Genomic DNA, 23,891 nt, shown 5'->3' on the forward strand with positions numbered 1-23,891 from the left:
TCTTTTACAGTGCCAACCACTGCTGCTCCCTCCACCATGCACCCACCCACCCTCTCCCTCCCTCTTTTACCCCCCTCTCCCTGTCTCCTTTCTCCTCCTCTTTCCATCTCCCAACAAGTACACATTCTCCCTGCTCTTACGCATATTCTGAATGGTTTAGTCGCTGCTAACTGAACACTCCTGCAGCCCCACAGGGAAACACAAGAGGAGGGGTTGATAGTTGTGATGACAAGCTTGCCTTTTAGCAGAATAGGCCTATGGGGATGTAAGTGTGGCTCTGCGAGGGGCTGTCCAACCCTCTCTGCTCTTACAGGAACAAGCCTCATTGCCACTGTTTTGCCATGATCTCAGTGACACTGTTTGGGCAACACAGACAGCTTTTCCTACTCAGCAGGTGAGTCTCTTGTTTGCTGTTTTCCTGTGATTCTTGCTCAGAGATGACTCAGTATCTATTTGTGATGGAGAAACAAATCTAAAATTCTCTCCTTGCTAAACCTCCTTGGCTCAGTTGAGAAAGTTACACTATAGGTTGTTTCTACGTGAGAGGACTTGTTCACAACCTTTCTCTTGAAAATTCTCCAAAGCTTTCTTTCACTCCTCTAAATAAGTTGTGGTCTCGCCTTGCCAGTCAGTTCATTTTCACTCCGTGACTTCTTCCCTCTATTTGAATCTGCTCTGCATTCATTTGGAAATAATGAGACTCTCTTTGCATAGTGTTTTTTTTAAAAGAGGGGTCTCTTGGAAGGAACTCTAATCTGCTGTACATTCACTTCACATTTACCATGTAGAGACAGGTTTTACAGGAGGACATTTAATGTAGTATTTAATGCAGTTGTGTGGAATTGCTAAAACATACATACATACATAGATACTGTATGCAGGATTTTCCAGTATTCATCTCATATCATGTCAGAAGTATTGTATTGAGTTAGATTTTGTCCTTGTCTGAGGTTGTTGAATCTGCTTGTGTCCTCAAAGAAAAAGAGCGTGTATGCATATTTGTGTGTGTGTCAAGTGTCTCAAGGCCATGGTAATGGCGCTGGCAACTGCAACTTTCTCACAGAAACAGCAGAGACCTGTGTGTGCAAAAATTACAAAAATTAACTTTCTGCAGCTGGGTTGTGTGTTTCAATAAACGAAAATACTCTGAAATAGCAGATACATTTCTATGGTTTCCATCTATACATATCAAATGTTTTGCTGTTAAAACATGAGAAGAAAAACATGTTTATTGGACTCAGCAGGTCTATTGTAAGTTACGTTTCTCTTGGAAGTTTCCGTTACACATCTAAAAAAAAAATTCTTCCAAGGAAAGTCTTGGTAGCTGAACCAGATGATAATCATGTATAGCAGCACAACAAAGCAACTCTTTGTTTTTCCTTGTGTACTTCGGATGTCTCAGACCTGTCCAAGGTGTGTTTTAGAGAAGGGCTTAATGAAGGGGTGAGTGAGGATGTTAACGACGGTCGACTAGGGACAATATTGCCCTGATGAATGGTGTGGTGTGTAGTAAATTACCGACTGGGGAAGAGCAGTCGGATTCCTCTGTGCGGTGATGTCACCACAATCGTGTGTGAAACAGATCCAGACTTGAACAGCCCAGCCTGAGCCAGATGTTGAATTTCACAGCAAACCACTCGCTGGATGGCACGTAGTTAGAGCTGTTCAGAGTTTGATTTAGAAGCTTTACATTTAGCTCTGGTTGTGTACTGAGACTTTGATCTTCACAGCGCACAGAGACGTGGAAACACTCTAAAAGTATGTATAGTCCATCTTGTTGTTCCTGTGTTGTCTTTGGAAATAATCTTCATCTCTCTGTGCTTGTCAGTTGTGTTACATGCCATTCACATATTTTCACTTTTGTTTCTTTCAGGTTATCTGCTGTGGTTTGACTGAACATCTTGGATAAAAATGGCTATTCGATACATCAAGCACAAGTACCTGTGGATTTATGTTTTGAATTATGAGAAACTGTAGAATAAAACAATAATGGAGATTCCACCTGAAGTGATTTTGGAGGAACATCAGTCTCGGACAGCTTCAGGATTACAAAAAGTAACCTTCTCAACACAGGAGTTGACCTCAGAAAGCTCTGCTCCCTCAGCTAACGGCTCCGCAGACCCCAGAAGGAATGATTGTCTCTCTGAAGCCCAAAGCTCACTGTTGGAGCCAGATGTGGACATAAACAAGCTGAAGAAGAGTTTTGTTTGTGTCAGTCATAACACTGAATTTGCGGATGCTGTGTGCTTACAGGAACCTGGACAACTGTCAGTCATTCCTGGTGACGCTCTTCTGGACTCGAGTCAACTGGCCTCAGTTCGGCTTCATGAAGCAGGTATTGACAACATTTCACTTACTGTTCCTGTCACAGAAGACCAATCAGACCATGTGGTTCCGAATCCTGCTGTTAGGACAGTAATATTGAACTCTGGATGTATAACCGCAGACTTTGAGAGGTTAGAGCCAATCACAAATGGACATGTTTTTACGCCTCCAGAGGACCCGTGTCCCATCCTCAATCTGGACTCGACTCTTACCCTTACTGTCCCTGCAACTGTCCCTGTGACTGTTCCTGATTCAGTTCGGAGAGTCTCAGATCTCCCACGCATCGTGAAGCACAAACCGAGCTCCATCACCTTCTCACACTACACCTGTCCCTCCGGAGCCGACGGCCATGCTTTTGTCAATGAGAGCTCTGACGATGGAGACTCTTCACCGGAGGAGGATGGTGATCACGATGATGGTGATGATGATGATGATGATGATGATGACGACAACAATGACGTGTTCCCGGAGCTGCCCCGGAGTAGAGAGCTCCTTGTCAGTCGCAGACAAAGGAGCACAGGCAAAGACAAACAGAAGAGGAGAGGCGCTGTGAGTGCCCGAGCAGAAATCGATCACACGGCCAGAAACTGTGGTTATGAAGCAGAGGGAGAAAGCAGCAGTAAGGAGGTATGCTGCTATTGATTTAAAATAATTGACAAATATTCAGAGATGTATATTTGACAGTATTTTTTACTAGGAAAGTGCTCATTGATCAACAGAACAAAAAGTTGTATATATAATTCATATGTACAAAAAATAAATATGCACTAAATAGTACAGAACACATCCATGAATAAATAATACCACAGTATTAAATATTAATATTTAATTAATTCCTTATAATAACATAAATATTAATATTATATTAATTACAGCAAGAAATATGCACATATTCATCACAGTGCCTGTTTGTCAATTTATTACATATGATATAGCATTATATATGTAATAAATTATAGTCCCTTACAAAAAGCACTGCAATTTATTGCATGGAAAATGTATTTCCTACATTTCACATGTGAAATATCCAAAAACCATGGGAAATGTCAGGAAACCGTGTGTGTATAATTGTGAATTTATCACACATGAAATGATGTTTCACAAGCCTAAATATGTGACACTAAATCCACATCAGCTTTTGAGCTTTTTAAGGTGGAAATAAAATATTTTAGACTATAAAAATACATAAGTTTAAGTAATATAGTAATACATAAGTAATACATCACATACTGTTTCTGTTTAGTAATAAATTGCATACAAGTACCTTAAATTCAAGTAGGAAATGAATCAGTCAAAGAAACGTCTTCTTGAAAACTTAATATATACTGTATTGGCCCATTCAAGGAAAAGACCACAGTGTCACAGTTACCAGCTCCCAGCAGCTGATATCATTACACTGTGAGATAATGTATAGTTGGTATAAGTGTGTAGGAGTACACTTCACATTAGTACTGGTGAAATGCACATCCAGAAGGAATGCAAATAGCTTCTGCTTTCTCTCCACTCCCTCAGCAGGCAGCGTTGTTTTGACAGAGCCCACTACAGGCCGTATAAGCACTGAGCTTAGCCTTCCATTACTGAAGAGCTCCCTTTTTCTTTAACAAGTCAAAGCACACTGGATTCTCTTTTCACACAACTTCTACCCTGACCTTGGTTGTAACCATACTGTAACCCTTCATCCCTGCTCTTTATTGCCCTTTTAAAGGCTCATATGGACATTCATAGATATGTTTTTTTGTAATAACTAATAACTGTCATCCTTTTCTGGACAGTCTGCAGATTATAGCACGCATGTAAACAGGGGAGAGTACATGGCTAGAAGAGATTAGCTTTTCTGTCTGTTGATCGGGGAGGATGTTGAGGTAATGCCAGCTTTATATGTAGAATGACACTGACAGGAAAGTGGAAGGACAGCAGATCAGAGCATCTCATGAAGTCCCACCACAAGCTCCGTCATCAAAAGGTGGGTTGCAATCGGAAAGTCTGCTGGCCTTGACTTCACAGAAAAACAAGGTTAAAAAACATGTTGTTTTTCTCAACTAGATATTACATTTTATATGTGTATGTATGTATACACACACATAATTCCACTTAATGAAGTCAAAAGAGAACATTTTCTTTAAAAAATCATTACAACAGATGCTTAGAAAGAGAAGCTAAATAAGAGCAAAATACCAATATTCATAATGAATGAGAACTGCACAAAAATAAAAACCCCACGCTGTTCAAAAGTAATTTATAAAAATACAAAATAATGACAGCATTAAGACCAATATTCATCTTTTTTTGTCTTTTTTTATTGCTAATGGAAAAACCCCAAACTGTCCAAGTATGAGTGAGTAAAAAGTGGGCGATTCTGATCAAAAATAATAAAAAATACCTCACTGTAGAATGGCTCAAGTGGAGTCAGTAGTGATTTAACTATATGTTTTTATTATAGTTGTTGATACATTGTAAACACACATGCATTAAAATTTAGTCCCTAGATTAATGCATACATGCAGTTGTTAATATTAACCATATGAGGGCACTGTATGCATAGTGTTTCCACTCTGTGTCATCTTGTGACTCCCCCCTGCTTGCATCATTTAACTCAACTGTGACTTGAAAACCCCCTAGAAATACACACTTCTTTACCAATCCTTCCCACTCTACAGACATGGCTGCGGCTGCGTTCAGTTGGGATTTTGCATCTCAGGATATTAAGAGTGTAATTTATTCCTTCAAGTAGCCAGGTAGCCGTTGCCCTTTCGCATGACCGGCTGCTACATTTGGATACCTCCATGGTGATCTCTGGCACTCTCTGTGGGTGGCACAGACTAGGCACCAAGCCCAGAGCTCACACACTTAACTCCTCATTTCCATGTCAAAGCCGCTGTGTTGGGCTTCACAATGCGGCCAATTTGCGCTGATAAAGTTATAGTCAGCTCACATTTTGTTGTCCCCAGAAGATAACATTAATGCATTTATCTAAAGGATTGACTCATACCAGCTCAGTTGCCATGGTGTGAGGACTTCGCACAATTGCCGGGGCCGGATAGAGGGGAAAGGCACGAAGAGATGAATCAAGGGTAGTGTCTCACTTGAGCGTCAGGCCCTCTCTGGAATTTGTCTCATTCTAAGTAGAAGTGCCCGCATTCCTGAGCAGCACCTTGTGAGGATGTCACTGAAAAGAGACAGTGTGAATGTATTCCAGATTTGGTGCCAGAATGGGGCATCTGTTTCTTACATTTGTGTTTGTCTGACTCCAGGGGTTAATTAGGAGTCCAACTCGTAAGATCTTTAGCTTTTTTTATTTCCTTCCAAGATTCTTCCCGCAAATATCTTTAAAGATGACTGAGGTTCAGCTTTTTGCTCTTGATCTGAAGAGTTAAAACCATCTTTTCCCACACAAAGATACACTTAGGACTCAGTTTCTTGCTCATGGACATTTCAGCAGCATTGGTGCTTGCCAGCATAACAGTTTGGTCGGTCTCTGTTTTATCTTTAGCTGGAGGAATGTACACCCACTGAGGTGCAGACATGAGGATTTGTTCAGAACGCAACATGTGAAAACAATTTGCACACACTTCTCGTTTCTTTTAATTTGATGCATTTTCCCAAAGGTTAAAGAGGAACTTCAGCCACTTTATATATGTTTTTGTTCCAGGTCATAGGTCATTTTTAGTGTTTAGTTTTTTTAGTAAGTTAAAACTACAGCCACTGTAGATTCTCTTCACGCTTGGAAGGCCGAGCTGTATTCAGATGGTTCACCGCTAGATGCCACTAAATCTTACACACTGGTTCTTAAAGAATGTACTGTAATTTCCATTCAATAGTCATGTCAAACAGACTGAAATGTCCATCAAATAAAAGTTTACCCCACAGATCATGAGAGACTGAACAATAGAAAAATACATTTCATTCTCAACCTCAACCAAATCACATGAATGTTCACTCAGCTTTATGTGTCTGATTCCATAAAGAGAAACAGGACAGTATGCAATAGCACACTGATGCTCCCTCTGACAATATTTTGGCAAAATGGAAACAGAAACTGTAAAAGTATGTAGGAAGATTTTCTGGGAATCAGTGTTTGTTTCTTTGAACTAGAATTGTAATATAAATATTACATGGAGAGGGAAGTTTGAGCAAAGGTTCTTGTCTCACTTATTACAACAGTAGCTGCAGGGCGAGCATCAGTAGCAATTTTTGTGATGTCTGGTTTCTGTTCTCTGGAGTCAACGTTCACAATTTGTTCTCATCAACATATAAAAAGTATAAAAGTACTTGAAGGCCTTTTATTTGTTAAGCAGACGCAGAGGATTGAGCTGTAAACATTCTGTTCCTGTGTCAAACCTTTTGTATTCCCTGGTCAGCAACATGCTTGCAAGGCAGACATAGCAGAGAAGAGAAGGTTTATTTTTTCCTCTCTGTGACCCCAGTTGACCCCTTAGGCCTCAGAGGTCAGCAGGGGATTGGCCAGATTTAGGTCATTCCTCAGGGATTGAGCGTAAAAAGACACTTTCTCCCAGTGCTGGGTCAGTCAGCTGACACAGGGTGGTCAGCAGGGTGAATGGACCGTCTGGTGTCTGGTCCCTTAATTCCTCACAATTTAGGGAGAACGCAACAGAACATAAGTTGTTCAGTGCCTTTATTTTGTAATATAACTCAGATGTGTGGCTTCATGGAGAATGATTTACAGTTTGTGGAAAGCTGTAGAAAGACATATTGATGACATATGCCAGATTATGACGTATTTATAGAGACTTGTGTAACCAAACACACAAGACTGTTTGTGATTTCTTAAACTAAACAGTATTTATTTTATGAAAGTATACCGTCTATGGATTGTAAAGTGATCATAAAAACTCTCAAAATAGGTCACAAGAATGTCCTGCTTCCCACTTTCTCTTTTCTTTCTCAGTATATTTTTAGTCAAAACCACAGTCAGTCAATGAAAATATCACAACAAGTGTCATACTTATTTCCAAAATCCAAAATGTTTATTAAAGTCCTTCTAACAGGAACCATGCCCTGTCCAAGGCACTGTGGGGGTTTCCCATCAGGACCTTTATTGACAAGTCCCTTCAATGAAATGATTGTGCATTGAGAGGCTTAATGTTATAAATGGAAAAATTGATTTAGAAGTGGGCGGCGGTAATCATGGCTCAGTCACATTTTTCAGTTTTTATTCCAGTAGAAGGAATTAATGGTCGTGTTGTTTTGGGTTCATTTTGACCATTTATTTTGGATGGTGGCTGGTGGTCATCTCTGTGATGTCAACTGCCTATGTAGGTCATTTTTAAATTAAGCTGGAGTCAGTCAACATTAAAGGACCGTTAAAGTAGATGTCTCTGTCTGTTTTGAAGCTTGGAGCTGGGTTTATCACATGCTATTATCTCAGAATTTGAGCAATGCGAGGATGGAATTCAGCTGAATGATGAAAGAGTAGCCACTATGGCTCTATGGAGAAAACATGGGGGTTTCCAATTCAATTTGCTACAATCGTGGAGTTTTCTTCAGCTGTATAGTGTCATCCTTCACTTATATGTTTATATTTAGATTACTTACTTTACTGGATGGTTATGGTGGATTGGTTAGGGTTAAGAAAGCGGATCCGAAATATTGTACATTTTGTGTTCTGATGCAAACTTCAGCTTTATGCAAAGTTACAGGCTGTCTCTACTAGTTTATAACCTTGAGAAGCTAGTTTACTCCCCTGTTCATGAGCTTAATTCATAAATAATTCATTAACAAATGGTTTATAACACTCTGTAATGTAATTGTAAGCAGTTACAAGTTGTTGTATAAACAGATAATGAATGACAATATAGTAAAAAACTGTTATAAAATAAAATATGTCTTCATAGGAGTTATAATAGTTGACAAACACTGCACAGTAATAAACTTAAAATGTCCTTATATCTGCTTACAATTACAGTGTGTTATTAACCGTTTAATAAATGTTTATACTGCTTATAAATGCTACATAGGGGGACTGTGTTACAGTTCTTTAATCAGGATGAATCTTTCTTGATTCAAAAAGTCAAATTGGCCTAATTTCTCCATTTGCCCTTGTTACAATACCATTTTTTTGACTTCCTGCAACAACCATATTCCAGGAGCCTTCTTGGAAATACATGATGTTACTATTGTAACAAAAAAATTCCACAAGAGAAATTCTCCAGAGAAAGTCCACTCCTCTGGGGTTCTAGGATTTCATACTGAGATTCTTGAAAAGGGTCCACAATAATGCTGTCGAAGAGCATGTAACATGTGACCTTCTGCAGGACTAGGCAAAAAACATATATCTGTCCTCTCTGTCAGACCGACAATCTGCTCAGATTGCAGAGCAGCAATGTTAATTTATGCTTCGGTGACTGAGGTGTATCCTGCTGATTTATGAGGCTGGACCTCCAGATCCTCAGACACAGGTCCTGTCTGTGTGAGGATGGTCTATTTATATACACGGTGTGTCTGGGGAGTAGTGAAAGCCAGTGCAGGGAATTCCATCATGCTCTGTATGGCACACATGTCTGCGGCCCTCCTTCTCTTACTCTTTCACCCTGAGACACGATTGACGAGATCACATTTCCATGTGTGGCCGCGGTGCAGTCCACTGATGTAGCGTCTACAATTTACAAGATACTTTTTAGTGTTTGCCTGTAACTCTTTTTGAGTTTAGGTGGTAAATTGACAGATGATCTCACCTTGCCCAAAAGCACTCATGTGGTAAATAAGTCTGGCAAGGATGACAGGCAATTACTGGACTAACTAATGAACCTGAGCTTACCCCTGATTTCAATTACCTTTAACTGCATGTCTGAAAGCCATATTATTTTATGTTTTGATGAATTTTAGCTGAAGCATATAATTAAGATACCAATCAATTCTGATGAAGTGTCAGCAGCTCAACTTGACTTTCATCTCAAATTGAAGCCTGAAAACTTTGTGTGTGCATGTAGTTAATGTAATTGGATAAGAGAGTTTTCTTTTATTATTGCTTTGATTTGTTGCTGCTTGACATTTCCCAAATACCTGCATTTTGTGAGAATCTCTATTTTTTTAAATATTCATGAAAGACAACTATGTAAAACTCAAAATTTGAGGAAAGAAATTGGTTAGGATAGAATATAGAAAAGTTCAATGATATTATTTAAAAATAAAATACTTAATTATCAGAAATTAAATACTTCATTATCAGAAAATTTAAATTAAAAATAAGGCTCAAATACCAATCTGGCAAACAAAACCCTGAACATTGGTATAAAACAGTGCACAGTGCAGATATTTGCTCAATGTTTGACTCAGTAATAGCAGAAATAGCTTTCTGTCACTTAAATCAGTGCTTCCCGGATTACCCACAGGAATCTCCACAGGTCAAGTCTCCCTGGTCGGAGTCGATGAGCCAGCTGATGAGGAAACTGGACCAGCTTAATCTAGACATAGAGGAGGCTCTGAGTGCAAGCTCCTCCCCCTCCGACACACCTTGCACCACCCGCAAGAAACAGGTGAGAGTGTGTTCTTACAGCCTGGCATCAAGACGAATGTCACACAAATTAACAACAGTTTGACAAGAGTTTTATCCGACATACTTTGAGATGAACACTGAATTACCTCTATTGTATACGCCATATATAAAGTAGCATGCAAATTGCCGCACTTCAACTTTCCATACCTAATGGTACGGGCACGGTCACGGTTGGTACTGTATACGTTCATGTGAAGTGCACGCTGCATACTTGGTCATGCTTGTAAACTTTCCTAAATCAATTTACTTTGCTCTGTGGAGAGAAAATCCCAATGGATTATTCGGACCTGTGAGCAACAGGTGTTCATCAGACTTTTATGTCCTTGTCAGTTTTAAAATGCGTTTTACATTAGGTTTAGATTCATACAAGCTCTCTCAAATCAAGCAGTGGTAAACCAAGTGTGCGAAGGGAGTCGTAACTGTGTCTGTGACTTGTGAGATATGGGGATATAGTCTGTCTGTGACACTATGGGCTTTGTCAGGCCATCTTATAGTGTCCTTCTGACTGGAGTCTGTTTTATGATGTAGGTCTGCAGCTCTTAGATGTGATACTGGAGCGTACAGTGCTTTAGCCGGGTCAGAATAGTGTGGCAAGAACAGACAGCTATTGTGCTTTTGAGGTTGCGACTGAGACCATGCAACTCTGTTCCCAAAAAGGGCTCTTCTCATGGTGGCATGTTTCATGAAATATCCCACTAGAGTTAGCATTCGGGAACAAAAGTGCTCTTTCGGGGTCCATATGTATGTACCGCACAGAGGAGCTATTGTATTAAAGGGAGTTTGTATGATTTGGTCCATTAGGAATGGTAGAGAGAGGCTCACATGCCTCCCAGGCATCTGCATAACCATCCCAGGCATTCACTGTTACTTGCTTTAACTAATGACAGGCGACTGGGCAAGACAAGACATCTTTACTTGGATATTTGACAAGGTCATAATCTCTGTCCTCTCAAAAGAAGATCCACACATACAGGCTCCTTTGTGTGCTCCTGTCAAGCTGAATTGAGAGTGGAGAATTCACTTCCCCAGCAGTTGACCTCAGCCTCTTGTTTTCTTTTCCCCTGGCCACCGTTGAGACCATCCTGTCCTAGTCTGTGCGGCCAGACAGAGACGGATCCAGTCTTGATTTTTTGTTGTGATGTTGTTGCAGTGGGGTGCTGCTTCACAGTCCACGTTAAACCAAACCCTGAATGACCAAGTTCTCCAAAGACCGGACAGACGGGAATGTCCAAGCCAGGACAGGTCTTCTGCTCCTCGCAGCGCCTCAATGGGAACAAGAGCAACGACCAAAAAGACGGTAAGTTTCCTGAAACCGTCTTTGAGTCAAGAAGAAATCATACAGGTAGTGTGTAGTACAGTACAGTTGTTCAGTTCTTGTCTTTAATGCTGTGAGCAACTAAATTCCTTTGAGTCTAACTCCACAACTGGTTGCATGTTTTCTCTTTTCAGTTCAAATCTGGCTTTAGCATTTTTGGGTGACTGCCATGGCCTGTTTACTTCCTGCTTCGCTTAAAGTATTTGTCACTGATAATTCAAAATTCTTGTCCATCTGGATTGTTTTATCTGAGGCAAATGAAATTCAATTGGACTTTTTAGTCTTCGTTGTTGAACTTTGCTCAACACTGTTGTTTCAGCCATATGTTCCTCAAACGATGCTGTATGGTACATCATCATCCAGATCCAATCTAGATGTTCTAAGTGTTTATACACCTGTTTTATATCTTTTATGAGCCGTAGAGTTTTTTATACTAGACTGAGTGTAAAAAACCACTGACTGCATGGGTGAAATGATTTATTCTCTTACAAAATGTTTTCATAAGCTTGCTTATCTGTTTTCTTCATGAATAAAATAATTTACTTGCATGTCATGTGTTGAGAGAAGCAAAAAAAAAAAAGAGACAAATAACATTGCAGAAGTGGATTGTTTTTAAGATAAATCCTTCACCAGTCAGCTGAAGTTCTGACATTCCCTTCTGTGCAGCTGCTCTTCCCTCCACATCTGTAAATATTTGAGGTTTGCGTTGAGAATAAGGTCAGCCTAGGCATCCTCAAACAAGCTGGACTCACTTCTGCTGGACAAAGTATATAAATGTCACTATTCAACAGCCCTAAAGGAAACAGACAACTGAGAGATTTGCAGAATGCAGGGCGGGTTTAAATTCAAAGCCTTTCAGCTTGTGCTTTGTGCTTTCCTGATGGGTCTGCTGCGACATGAGGGCAAACAACCTGCTTAGAAGAGCAAACTGTAGCCCTTCGCTCACATTTTCTTACACTTTACAATTTTGTGTCCTGATACCGGGTGTTAATTTGGCACCATGTTACATTGTGTTATCGGGGTGATCAGTATATTTAGACTGCATGGAAAGAGAGAGGTGAGACAAAGGGGAGTGTAAAGAAAGATTATTTTGTCTGTGGGCTCTGCATACTTCAAATGAAATGAAGTTTAGGTGTTTCCACCTGTCTTTTTTGTGGAACCCATAACTGCCTCTTGAAAATGACATGAGCATGGCTTAAGACTTGGCTCGAGGACAGCTGGGAATGTTCACATACGTTAAAGACAAGTGTATTTTGGCTGCAGTGTAACCTTGACTATAATGAGATCTCATGTTATTCAGTGGTGGCATGTTTTAGGGCGTTTGATGATTATAATGATTCATTTTTCCATTTATAAAATAGAGAATTTCCTGAATACCACACTGCTATTATTAATGTTCTTGAAATAAGATTTTGGATTTTGTACAACTGCAGAACAAAGGGGCTGATAATTGAATAACTGGATGCTAGTTTAAAGGTAATTTCAAGTAAATGTCAAGTAATTTCCCCACGGGGATTATTAAAGTATTTCTGATTCTGATTCTGATTCTGATAGTTTGACGTCTTGGGAAATACACTTTGAGATGTATATATATGAGAAGATACCACTCTCATGTCTGTATGATAAATATGAAGCTACAGCCAGCAGTTCGTTAGCTTAGCTTAGCATAAAGACTAGAAAGAGGGGGAAACAGCTAGCCTGTCTCTGACCGAAGGTAACAAAATCCCCAGCAACCATCCACCAGCACACAAATAAAATTGGTCCACTGGGTTAACTGTGACCTTGCAAAGTTTCCAAAAGCAGATGAGATGACATCCCAGCAGCATTGCACATGCAGAGTGATCTTTCCTCCTCGGTCCCCTCTGACTCTTACATAAGAGCTCTGGGGTCAGTATGAAACTTCTGACAGCGGGGAGCGAGAATGCGATACAGATTGAATCACAGTCTCTGAGTCTAAGAATAAACAGGACGAATGTGTGAGCCAGTACACCCAGCTTGAACAGGCATTTACAGCTTTACTGAGAGATGTTTTATGAAAGTATCTGGTAAAAGTTTTTGGCACCTGTCCGACAACCTTTGACTACCCCCTGCCTTTGTATGATCTCTAAAAACTGGAATGCACCTCATATCTGCCTCAATCTGCTGCACATCATGCCGGCTGAGCTAATCTTAGCTGGAATGTGTTAGGTATTGACTAAGATTTTGTCTTGTTGGAGCGAGAGAGATATAGTTGGGTTTTCTTTTTTTTACCCTGCATATCATTACTTGAACAATGAACATGTTATGCAAGATGTTTTGCCATTGTCCTGAAATGCACTTTAAATAGCAAAGAGCAAAATATTTGTAACTATTAATCTACTAAAGCTACTGACTGTTCTGTCGAATGCAATAAAAGTTATTTTTCTGACCCTTCTGTGCGATATCCAGGCTTGACATGAAGCAAGTCCAACAACAGCTCAGACTAAGTTATCTGATGCTTTAAAGGTTTGCTTCTATCAATAGTTTCTAAACACAGCAGTAAACAAGCCAATATTTGTAATTATTATAAGTTTAGAAAAATAGAAATACAAATTCTTCAGTGATGCAGTTTATACTGTCAAAAGGTCTACTGACTGGGCCTTTATAGGAGGATGCTCATGAAATATGATTTCTTTTTAATCTCCAGCCTTTAGAGCCATAGTCTTAGTCTTTGACAATATTGAAGTTAATTGTAAAGCAGCAGAGGATAAATTGTACCTGCCTGTCTTTGCTCAGTTCCTGTGTAAATAAAGTCATACTCAAAGTCTTGCAGGTGAAGAACTGACTATATCTCACATTTAAAGTAGTAAAATCCTGTTTTGCCTGTTTCATCCAGTGTGTTTGTCATTGTCAAAACCAGTGTTGTATTACTTGTTTTTTTTACCTTTTCATATACTGTATTTAGAGTGGAAATTATTTGTTGATTCATCAAATTGTCACTGATGGAAATCAATCCATACAATTTTCATAAGTTGTCAATTCAAGAATGCCAGCTTCTCAAATGGGAGAATTTTCTGCTTTACTTTATTTCATCATTAAACATCTTTGAGTTTTGGACTATTGGTCGGACAAAACAAGCAATGTGAAAACATAAGCTTAGCCTCTGGAAAAATGTAATGGTCATTTTTCATATATTGAGGTGTCAGGACCAGAGGGGTGTAAGTGACATCTTGGGCAAAAACTAATAAATCAATAAATAAAAGGGCATATGTGTACTTAAAAGATTAAAAAACAAAATTCAATAAAGGTCTAAATATTGTTAAGTATATAAGGATATAAGCTATGTGTATTGCCATCCACATGTTTATGGAGTTTTAATATTATAGACTTGATTTAATAAACTAGGTCAGGACACAGTACAGACCTTTAAAGTCAAATGCCCCCCTGGTACATGATACAGACTAAACAATTAGTCAGTTAACCGAAAAAAAATAATCAAGAGATTAATCAATAAGCAGCTCTAATTGTATCGACATTTGTCAAAGTTATCTTGACCTTGCTGCTTAGCACAAAGTCTGGTTGAGACCAGCTGTATACTGCGTTCTATTATTGGTGGATAGAGATGTATTTGGGTTGAGGATTCCTACTTTTAATTGGTGCTGACAGAGACGGGCAGAACAGAGGACACGCTGCTCTGTCATTCAGACCGACCGGTCCTGTAACTGCCCTGTTGACTCTCAGGCAGGGTGTCATTTGTGCTGTGGCCGCAGCTATCATTCACCCCCACAGACCTGTCACACCATATAAACATCCTTGTTGGTGTAAAGCAAAGGGAGGTTTTCCCTGAAAGGGACTCTGTGCTGCTCCTGTGTGGAAGATGTCACTTTTCCTGACCTGCAACCTTTGACATGTGTCCACCATCTGACTGCGACTGGACTGAACTAGGGCGATGTGTGTTTAAAGTGGGTCAGCTCTCGGGATATGCCAGGATGAAATACTTTCTCTTGGCTGTTGAGAAGGAGAGAGAGTGATGTGTTCAAGTCTTTGAAGTCTTGTCAAATCGGCACATCTCCACTGGGGCCCAGCATCTGGTTTTTGGAGTGCTAATTTTCCCAAGTTTATTTCCGAAACTGGGTCTAAAGCTGGTCTTTGGAGACTAACTTATCAGGTCCATCACATTTAAACAAGACAATCCTATCTCCCTCTCTTCAAAGACACATGTAGTATATGATTCTGAAAGCACAGAGATAATGATCCTCCATGTTTCCTTGCATTAAACCCAGCTTTTGAACTCTGATACAGAAGTGTTGAGATATGTGATGAAATTCTGCCAGACTGCAGCAAATCTCACAGTCAATAATGAGGGATACATCAATGGCTGCACCTCGTGGTTTTCAGAGGCCCCACTCCTCTACTCCATGTTTAAACAGAGGTAGAAATACATACATAAGGGCATGACTCATATGATCTTTTTTCATATTTTCTGTTTTTGCTGTTGAGTAAGAGTCAGAGAGGTGGGATTTTGTGCCCGTAGATAACAGAGTGGCTGAGGCTGATAACCCTGAAGCAACATGCACACCCCTGGTGGTTCAGGCAGAAACCTGCCAGAAATTTCTTGGTCGTGACTATTGCTTTAAATCTCCTTCATCTGAATAAATCAAACATGGAGGTGCCTGCTGTTCTCCGACCTCATTTTCTATGCGGCCTAAATGTGTCCATGTAACAAAGACAGATAGCGCACAAAAAAACCACCTGTCCTGTTTAATCCGGCCAGTCAGGTCTTTTTTGTTGTCACAGCAAAATGGCAACCATATAGGTCGCTCATCCAGCCAAGTGCTTCTTTACACTGCAAGCGTTTCTGCTGCCATGACAACACCGGGGGGCCATGGCCCTCATGAAACATGCAGTACACGACCAACTTATTGTGTTGAGTCCAATTTAACAATAAAACCTTTCCAGAAATGTTGATAGAAGTTTGAATCAACACCATGTGGGCTGGTTGTCACGAATCAACAGTATTGCAGACAGGCAGGTTGGAATTTGAGGCGGAATTTTGCCTCTGCCAGGGGAGAAGTGGTGGAAACAGGGCAAGCAAACAAGAGCGTAAATCAGACCAGTGGGGCACTGAGGGGAAATGGAGGAGAGAGTTTGGCAAGAGAGGAGAAGCAATCCCAACTGGTCCAGATCAGGAAGACACTCTGAGTCCTATGGCCTTTGACAGTCATTTTATTACCTGCAAAGTTAACCATTGAACTGAAAGACCTCTATCACCCAGTGTTTTAAGCGATGATACAATTCTAAGGTATTATGTATCATCACCTCTTTCCATTTCCTTACAACACCACTTTTCCAATAGCAACAATGTAACATTATTCCAGGGAAGCAGTACATTGCTCAATAAAATGTCCTTTAATTTTTAGCAAAATGATTTTTTAGCTCCTGGTGTTTCCTTTCTGTTTTTTATTTCCTGACTTATCAACACGGCACTGACAACAGATATAGCAGGCTGGTGAGCAGCTCATTTAACGAGTGCTAAATCATGCCACCATTTCTACTGTGGATTCTCTTTATTGACTTTGTCATTAAGGGCAGTGATTGCACTGTTGAAGAATGCAGGCAGACATCCTCTATCCCTGAATTCAGGGAACTGGGTGTGTGTGTCTAATGGTTTTCACAGCCAAATAATATGAAATGCTTTTCATAGCCTTTAGAGTTAGAGCTACATTCAAGTAAAATGTTATTGTCTTCCTTCCATGGTTTCAGTGATCCAACGCCTAGTGATGAAAAGCATCTTCATCTCAAAATTAAATCAAAAGCAACTTACTGTGCTACAGTCACTGATATTTTGTTATTTATTTTGTCTTGTAGATGTCCAATAAGATGACCAACGCAACAGGGGCAGGTAAGAAATTATTTTTGATGCAATGTGCTGTTGTTGCTCTCTCAGAAGGAGAAGAACACTCTTACTTCACATAAGAATGAGCCAGTCCTTTCTCTTTGTCTATATGTCAGCTTTCACACACATGATATTCAGGTAGAGTGGAGTGAGCCTGTGATGGACTGACAACCTGTTCAGGGTGTTTCTCTTCCTCACTGCTCAGTGCATGCTTTGATAGCACCTAGTGACAGGTAGAAAAAAATGGATGAGTAAATGTGGTAACATTAGTGACTAAAGGGATATTAAAAAGCTCAGTAAATACTTATTTATACTTTTAGACCTCGGCAAACTTTGCCTGCTTATTTATACTGTGTTTCACTGAATGTAATGGTAATTAACCCTTATGTTTACTGGAATTGGACAGCAAAGTCCAGTCAATGTAGTCTTTGCACTGGTTTCAGGGTGCAGATGTTCCCTTCTTATTTCTGCTAATTTAAGTAAGAGACAAAGATTCAGCTGGAAGAGCACTAGATCTCTCTGTTTATCACATTATTCTGTTCACTGGGATAAGAAATTAGAAGTGTGAAAAGAAAAGGCACCTTTATGCTGAAATGTAGATGTCCTTTTACTATCACATCTTGACAGAAGTTCATCAGGGGCATATCTACAGACATATTCATGGGGTGGAATGGAGATTATAGTGTGCAGAAATATATGCTGATTTATCACAAACCATCACATATACCAATATCTGCTTGGAAAAACCCCAAATTAAGATATTTTAACTCAAAAACATTACATTATTGTGGCAAATTAGTAAAGCATTGAACAGAAATATCTAAGGTGGCATTATAAATCAAATACATGCCTTTTTTCATTTAACTTACGCCTATCACTTTAACTTTTTGTTAACAAAAAATGTGGCCAAAACAAATAATTAAATTAATTTTGATATTTAACATGTTATTTTTAAAATTAACCTCAATGTGTTCAACGTGAAGCATTTGAGACCAAACCAGTTCATGTCGGAATCAGTTTTAAAGTTGATCTTTTTTGGAATCTGTTTAGTCTCAGTCTACAGTCACAGCTACACTGCAATTGAAACAGTGTCGGGTACATCATGAAAATCTCCCTGCAAGTTGATCCGGCTCTGTGTCCTGGCCTGCATGGTGGCATTGCTCAGGACTCAGAAAATGTTAATAAGACTGACGGCTACAAGTGTGTTCACGCTCCCTCCCAGCCGGTGTGTCAAGAATGTCCAGCGCAGTGTCTCCTATTTTAAAGGCCTTCTATATATTGGTCACTTGGCGGGATGCAGTTAAAATTAGGCAGCGTGCCAGATCATTGTTTCTGTTTTGCTGAGGGGAAATATTTGGCCTGGTGTGATGTGGCCCTTGGGGGGCAGCTGCGGGATTTGGGTAGATGCCATTTTAGGCTCAGGTTGCACTCTCACATGACCTCTGTTGTGCATGATGGTGCCGCACAAGTGGACATTATGGTCTGGAAATATTCCATGTCACTTTTATGCAGCAGTTAACTAATGTGTGGTCTGCCGGTGTGTGTGAAATATGTGCTGTGTGACCGATCGCTGGTCATTCCTAAAAGTCTTGGAAACTTGAGTGTGAGACCACCGTGAGTAACATCAACAAGTTTGTCAACACCGCTCTGAAGTTCTCTTCAAATACATTTGTCATCAAATTTTTCCACCATATGACTTTCATAGAAAGATGTGTATTCAGCCACATGCTTTCTCTTTTAGGTGATTATTTTGGCTGAGATAAAGAATCCCAGAGAAAATATCAGTGAGAACTTTATTTAGTCATCAAGTAAATAAAATCAGCATATGGTTTCAATTGGAATCTAATGATAAAATAACTTGTTAAGTGATGATGTTATAAAAAAAGGACAATGCTGGCAGAGAGTCAGACACATTAGGTGCGATATTCCCTGTTTGTATTTTACAGCTGGGCTGAGGAGACCTCTTTTATGACACGGATACGAGGTGGCCAGATGGTTCTCAGTATCGACCATAACAACACTGTCCACCTCATTAAAATGACATTGTCCAGGAGAGAGAGCACATTCTTTAGGTCCAGATCCAAAATAGCAAAGCAGCAGTGAGAAAAGCATTGGTGATCTGTGCTACAAATGTGCAGTGTCTTTTTATTGCTCTCATGCACATGGCATACACATTCAGTGTGTTCACAAGTGCACACACCATTTCCATCAATACCTGCCTGTAAATAACATTCTGGTTAACAATAGCAAGGTAACAGAGAACTTGTTTAATCAGTAAATCTATTTAAAATCTGATATATTTCGAAAACCAGAAGCATGCATGTACTTTGCTTAATTGTTATTGCATGGTGGGTTTGTTTATCATGTTATTGTATTCTTTTTATCATCCAATAATTGTCAAGAGGTTATGTAACAGTTTTGTTGTATAACGCTTGAATCCTACTTGCAAGAGCTTGTTAAATGTTGGTTATTAGTCTGTCACAAAGGCGGTCAGTCGGTCGTTGCAAACATTAAAGGAGCAGTACAGCCAGTAGGGGCCGCTGTGGATTTTTTAATTCATTCGTTTACATTTGAATTGTTGCAGCCTTGAATTGTGTTGAGCAATGGCCTGCTTGTTTGTCTCATTGTCAACACTGATATTAAGCACCGAACCATTTACGATTGAGATAGTGAGCAGAGATTTCAAAAATAGTTTAGGGGATTTCAAACTCTCCTTACTTTTTATTTTTATTTATTTTAGATCATGTAAGGCGTTTATGGAAAAAAACACTAGACCTTTTAGTCCTCTTGACTTGTTTTGTTTTTCCTGAGGCAGAAAACAAAACCCAGAGCGCCATCCTAAAACCACATATGGATACGCTCAGAGAAGATTTGGTCTGTGGAGAGAAGAAAAGCTTAATCCTCCTTCTCAAATGTTTATTTTCTGAAGGCATTACTCAACATTTATAGAGCATTTTTCAACTCTTGAGTAGATGATGGGCCAAAAGTGCCTTATTCCCTCTCACACAGCGTAATTTGTATGGAAATCTATTCCCTACAGTCTCTTTAATTGCAATGTAGAAATTAATGGCTTCCTCTGGTGAGGGGAGGCAGCTATGTTCATCCTCAAAACCCTGCTGCCTTAACTGACGTTAATCATAGAATTAATGAATCTGCAGTGACACTGCAATGCTAAAAGCTCAGTCTGAAAGCATATCCAGCCGGGTTTCTGCCAGAGATACAGTACGGATAAGGAGGATGAAGCTGCATTTATCTATCTGGCCTAAATCATGTATTTAGTATTGGGCAGAAATATGATTATGTAATGGCGGTGGTTGTGATTTTGTGCACAGGTTATGTATATTTTGTAAATGTATTTGTGTTTAACAGAAAAATAAAGATTGCAGTGCAGGGCAGAAAGATTGGTAGGGTCCAAGGAGAAGCAGTTATGCAGAACTCAGTGACTTTTAACTTGCATAAATAAATGTTCCTGTTCTTTGTTATGATAAACATCACCTTCCCAAACTCCAGTCTGAGGGAAAATGACACAAGTGAGGCTTAAACAGCGCAGAGCTGTCAGGCCAAAGCTTCCCACTCTGCCTCTGAGCTTTCAGACAGACTGTATACATTTACACAGATCCTTTCTCTCAGTGAATATGCTAATCTACTTTCAATGTGGAAATCTCCCACTACTGATTATAAGAAAAACAAAGAGGAAACTGTGAATCCCTTGGAGACTGTTTATTTGTAAGGAAAGTAACGTAAAGCCCTGTGTCCCTCACACGTTGGTGTGAATGACTCCCAGAGAAAAGCTGCAGCAAAGGGGGAAAAGGGATGTTTTGAGTGTTTTAATCTGGCTATTTTTACTTTCATTGTCAGTGTTAAATGTACCTGGTGATGGATTCCCTAATGCAGGCATGCCACTTTTATTGATTCTAATTTCAGGGTCGTCTAATCAAGCAGCAGACAAGCGGCTTTGGCATGTGCTCTAGACTGTGAAAGTGAGATGAAATAAACATTGAATGTGTGGGATGTGAAGTCAGAGAAATGTGTAAATGTGTATCATTTGGCAGAAAATGCTATTAACAAAATGAAAATGATATTGGTGAGATTTATATTTTTTGTTTTGGCAACATGTCTGGTGATGATAGCTGTGGTGTTTTGAGTTCAGTTGAATGGTGTCAACAGTGCTGTCACGTACTTTTCCTTGAATAATCCATGTATGAAGTTAGAACTTGTGTAGGTGCTGTATTTCTTCATGTGTATTTACCCAAGGTGGGTAGCTCTGTTGCTGCTTCCAGTTACTCAAAACATGTCACATCTTGAGGAGTTTTCCTGGAAACACTGGTGTTTTGATCAGAATGTAAATAATTTATCCATGTGAAACATCATCAGAGATTTTTTCTGTAATAGTTTTTGCTTTGTACATGATGAAGAGTGAAGACTAATATGAAAAATGGTCAGTGCCCTGGACAGTTTCACTTGGCACAAAGAAAACTTCAAATATGCCCTTATGAATTGGATTATTTGAGCAGCAGATCATTTTTCAGCCCTTTACTGTCATAAATCACCAGTGCAGCTATAGATGAAGCACCAATGGATATTATATAATGTCTATAGCTGCTAATGCATTACAGCAGGGTTGTCTGATCTGTTTTGACTCCTGCATGTCCCTCAGCTGTTCTCAGAGTCCAGGCCTTTGGTCTCACCCAGGGTTACAGCCTGCTGGTGAAGGCTGACAGTGACCTCAGACAGCTGCAGTCTCTCTCTTTCTTCTTTCTCTCTCTCTGGAGGCCTGTTAGGGACCATAATATACACATCACAAGAGCTTCATGGCAACAAATGAGGGCCTATGAAATAGGCTGTTACTTATGTAGTTGTAGTCAGAACATATACAACAAGAGAACGGGGGCTGGCAGGCGGAATATTGAAATCATATGTAACTTTGGATGTTTTGAGCTGTAAGGAGGATTATAAACTCTTTTGTTATTCACTGATCTCTACTGGATTCTGACCTCAGTACTTTTTATTATGACAACTTTTTTGTTGTGACAGAAAAGGTCCAATCTTAGCTAAGTGTCACATAGTTCCCAAGGGGAAGCCATGGGGGTTTTAAAGGAATAGATACTTTTAGAAGAATCATTCTATTTTTCCTTTTTACGCAAACTTGTGGACATTGATACGCTGCCGTATCAACCTCCACTCCTCTGGAAAAACACAAGAGCTTTAGTGAGGTCAGCCACAGATGTTGGGCGATAAGGCCCAGCTTGCAATCGGTGCTCCAGTTTATCCCAAAGGCGCTGGATGGGGTTGAGTTCAGGGCTCTGTGCAGGCCAGCCAAGTTCTTCCACACCAAACTGGGAAAAACATTTCATTATGGACCTTCATTTTGTGCACAGGGGACTTTGTCATGTTAAAACTGGAAAGGGACAAACAAAATCTGTTGTGTCCACATACTTATGGTCACATAGCTTACATTGTAATCATTCGTCAGTACTGTCCCTGTTACTGTGGCTGTGGACACATATAAACCTGTGGATATAAAAAATATTTAAAATGATATATTCTTCTTATTAACAGTGAAATCATTGACAGATCAGCTGTCTCTTGGAGGTTTAAAGGTATATTTCCACACTTTTGAGTAGAGTTGCTACAGACACCCAGCCATTGTTCATTTCATGCTGTGTACCTTCAGACTGCATGCAAAGACCTAAATAGGACATTAACAGGTCTGGGTAACCAATGTGGATCAGCTTGAGTGTACTGATTTGTAAAGGGAATACAAACATGACATAGGAGTCATCAAAACACAGGAGTTTTTAACTTGGTTGAAAAGGAGACGTGTCAGTGATACAAGAGTATGTGTGGCGCATTAGAAGTGGCTTTGGTATTAGGAAGAAAAGGCAACGTAGCACATTTTTTCCACAGCAGTGGTTGAATAAGGCCAAGCATTTTCATCTTCTCTTTGACTATTTAAAGACAGACCTGGACATTGTCAAATTTCTTTATTTAAAGCATATGCTTTAAATGCTGCAGGAAAATCCATTTTCACGAGATTGTACAGTTATTTTTGCTCCCCGTCTATCCGTTGCCTAACAGGTGCCAGATCAGTGACATCATGCGCTAAATTTATAACCAAGTCGTCATTTGTAGATCCAGCTCAGACTATAAAGGGTGCTGCTGGCATGACGAGTGCATGAAAAATTCCACACATGGAAAGATGGAAAATGACTTGTGGTTTCCTGAGTGCAGAGGCCAGCTCGGCTGTTTGACAAGGAAAGAGAGGGAAAAAAGAAGCCTGGTAGTATTTCTAGATATTTCTTTGTATATACAGTAATTTGTCAAGGTTGTGAAAACATTAGAGAAAGTATTTAGTTAACCTGCTCTAAAATCTTTTAACGTTTTTATTGCAATTTCAACATTTTCATTGCAATTATTATAGCTAACATACATAAAATAGCACATAATATCATTTAATGATGCCTTCAAGGCCCATGAGATCACCATGTTCAACAATTCCCATCATGTTTGGGCATAATTTATTGCCCATCATAAATCATCTGCTTTGATCCGTGTGTAGTGTGCACTCATAACGCTGTTTGAACTGCATTATCTGCCGGGTTTATATTCTGCAGTGAGAGGAAACAGGATTATTGTTCCCAATTGTATCCACACTGCCAATTAGAAAAGAAGTAATCGATAAATCTTTTGGGGGAACAATTTCCTCAAAATGGCAAAGGTGAGAGTGTTTTTTCTGTGTGCGTTGGTGTGTGTAGGGCCTGAGGAATTTAGGCCTGGGTTTTGTAAAGTAAGAGGAAGGAGACGTGGGCAGCCATGTCAGGATGCAGTCCAGTCACAGGAGGACAGGCACTCTGTGTGTTTGTGTGTGTGTGTGTAAAGCAACA

General features: G+C 39.7%; 1 protein-coding gene across 1 annotated transcript in view; it reads left to right on the forward strand.

The window, feature by feature from the left end:
- Positions 1–1,959: 1,959 nt before the first annotated feature.
- stard13b (StAR-related lipid transfer (START) domain containing 13b) overlaps positions 1,960–23,891 on the forward strand; it is a 60,192-nt gene continuing 38,260 nt past the window's right edge. Inside the window, exons 1-4 of the mRNA XM_035680190.1 lie at positions 1,960–2,952; positions 9,675–9,818; positions 10,989–11,135; positions 16,980–17,013. Of these exons, the coding sequence (XP_035536083.1) occupies positions 1,990–2,952; positions 9,675–9,818; positions 10,989–11,135; positions 16,980–17,013 (1,288 nt within the window). The 5' untranslated portion in view covers positions 1,960–1,989. The remainder of the gene's footprint in view (positions 2,953–9,674; positions 9,819–10,988; positions 11,136–16,979; positions 17,014–23,891) is intronic.

The sequence above is a fragment of the Morone saxatilis genome, unplaced genomic scaffold (assembly GCF_004916995.1).
Source record: "Morone saxatilis isolate NCDOM2014 unplaced genomic scaffold, NCSU_SB_2.0 Contig8, whole genome shotgun sequence".
Taxonomy (NCBI): domain Eukaryota; kingdom Metazoa; phylum Chordata; class Actinopteri; family Moronidae; genus Morone; species Morone saxatilis.